The 799-nt window shown below is 42.2% G+C and overlaps 1 protein-coding gene across 1 annotated transcript in view; it reads right to left on the minus strand.

Annotated features, from left to right (window-relative positions):
• Positions 1-528: 528 nt before the first annotated feature.
• The window catches only part of PHALS_06189 (uncharacterized protein), a gene marked incomplete at both ends in the record, with an annotated part of 449 nt that continues 178 nt past the window's right edge, over positions 529-799 (minus strand). Inside the window, 2 exons of the mRNA XM_024719432.1 lie at positions 529-633; positions 701-771. Coding sequence (XP_024584732.1) covers positions 529-633; positions 701-771 — 176 coding nt within the window. The remainder of the gene's footprint in view (positions 634-700; positions 772-799) is intronic.

A 799-nucleotide genomic window follows, 5' to 3' on the forward strand; every position in this document is an offset into this window, starting at 1 on the left:
CGCCAACAGCTTCGACAACAACGACATACACAATTACGCTCCCTGATGGCACCTACTCGGCAAGCGACATCAATAACTACCTTCAATATTGGTCTATCCAAAACAATCTCTATTTGACAAACAATACGACCGGATCAAACTACTATTTTATCTCATGTGCTGAGAACCCATCGAGTTACGCTATTCAATTTACAATGCAAACAGTCAAGAATATCACAGGCTACACTACACTGCTGCAAGTGGCTTTCCTACAATGCCAGTCAGTGCTTATACACTCAGCTCCAGGTAGTCGATTCCTCGTTTGGTTCTATCATTGGGTTCAGTCCAGCTACGTATCCCGCGGCTCAAACAATTAGTGTTTATGCGGTTAATAGCAATCTAGTTCCTCAAATCGATCCAACAGCCGCGGTTGTTATCACTTGTTCAAATCTGTATAATCCAATTGCAAACAACAATCAGGTATTGCACACATTCACTTCTGCTGGGGTTGAATATGGCGGCTTAATCACAACGTCACAAGGTCAGGGTTTAGCCTATTGCCCAATGCAAGGAACTAATTCGGAATTGACTTTGTCGTTTCTCGATCAAAATATGATCCCACTTGGTATCATTGACAATAACGTGTGTATTCGTCTGTTGGTACGACAAAAAAAAAGTATTAGTGAATAAGCAACTTATAAGTCGCGTATGAACTCAATACCAGATATGCGATCAAGCCAAAGTACGAGTTGCAGTCGAGTCTGTTGTCGTGCGGCGATTCTGGTGATGCAGCTATAATGTATTTACGCGAACTTCATCG

This window comes from Plasmopara halstedii (assembly GCF_900000015.1).
Source record: "Plasmopara halstedii genome assembly, contig: Scaffold_2956, whole genome shotgun sequence".
NCBI lineage: Eukaryota > Oomycota > Peronosporomycetes > Peronosporales > Peronosporaceae > Plasmopara > Plasmopara halstedii.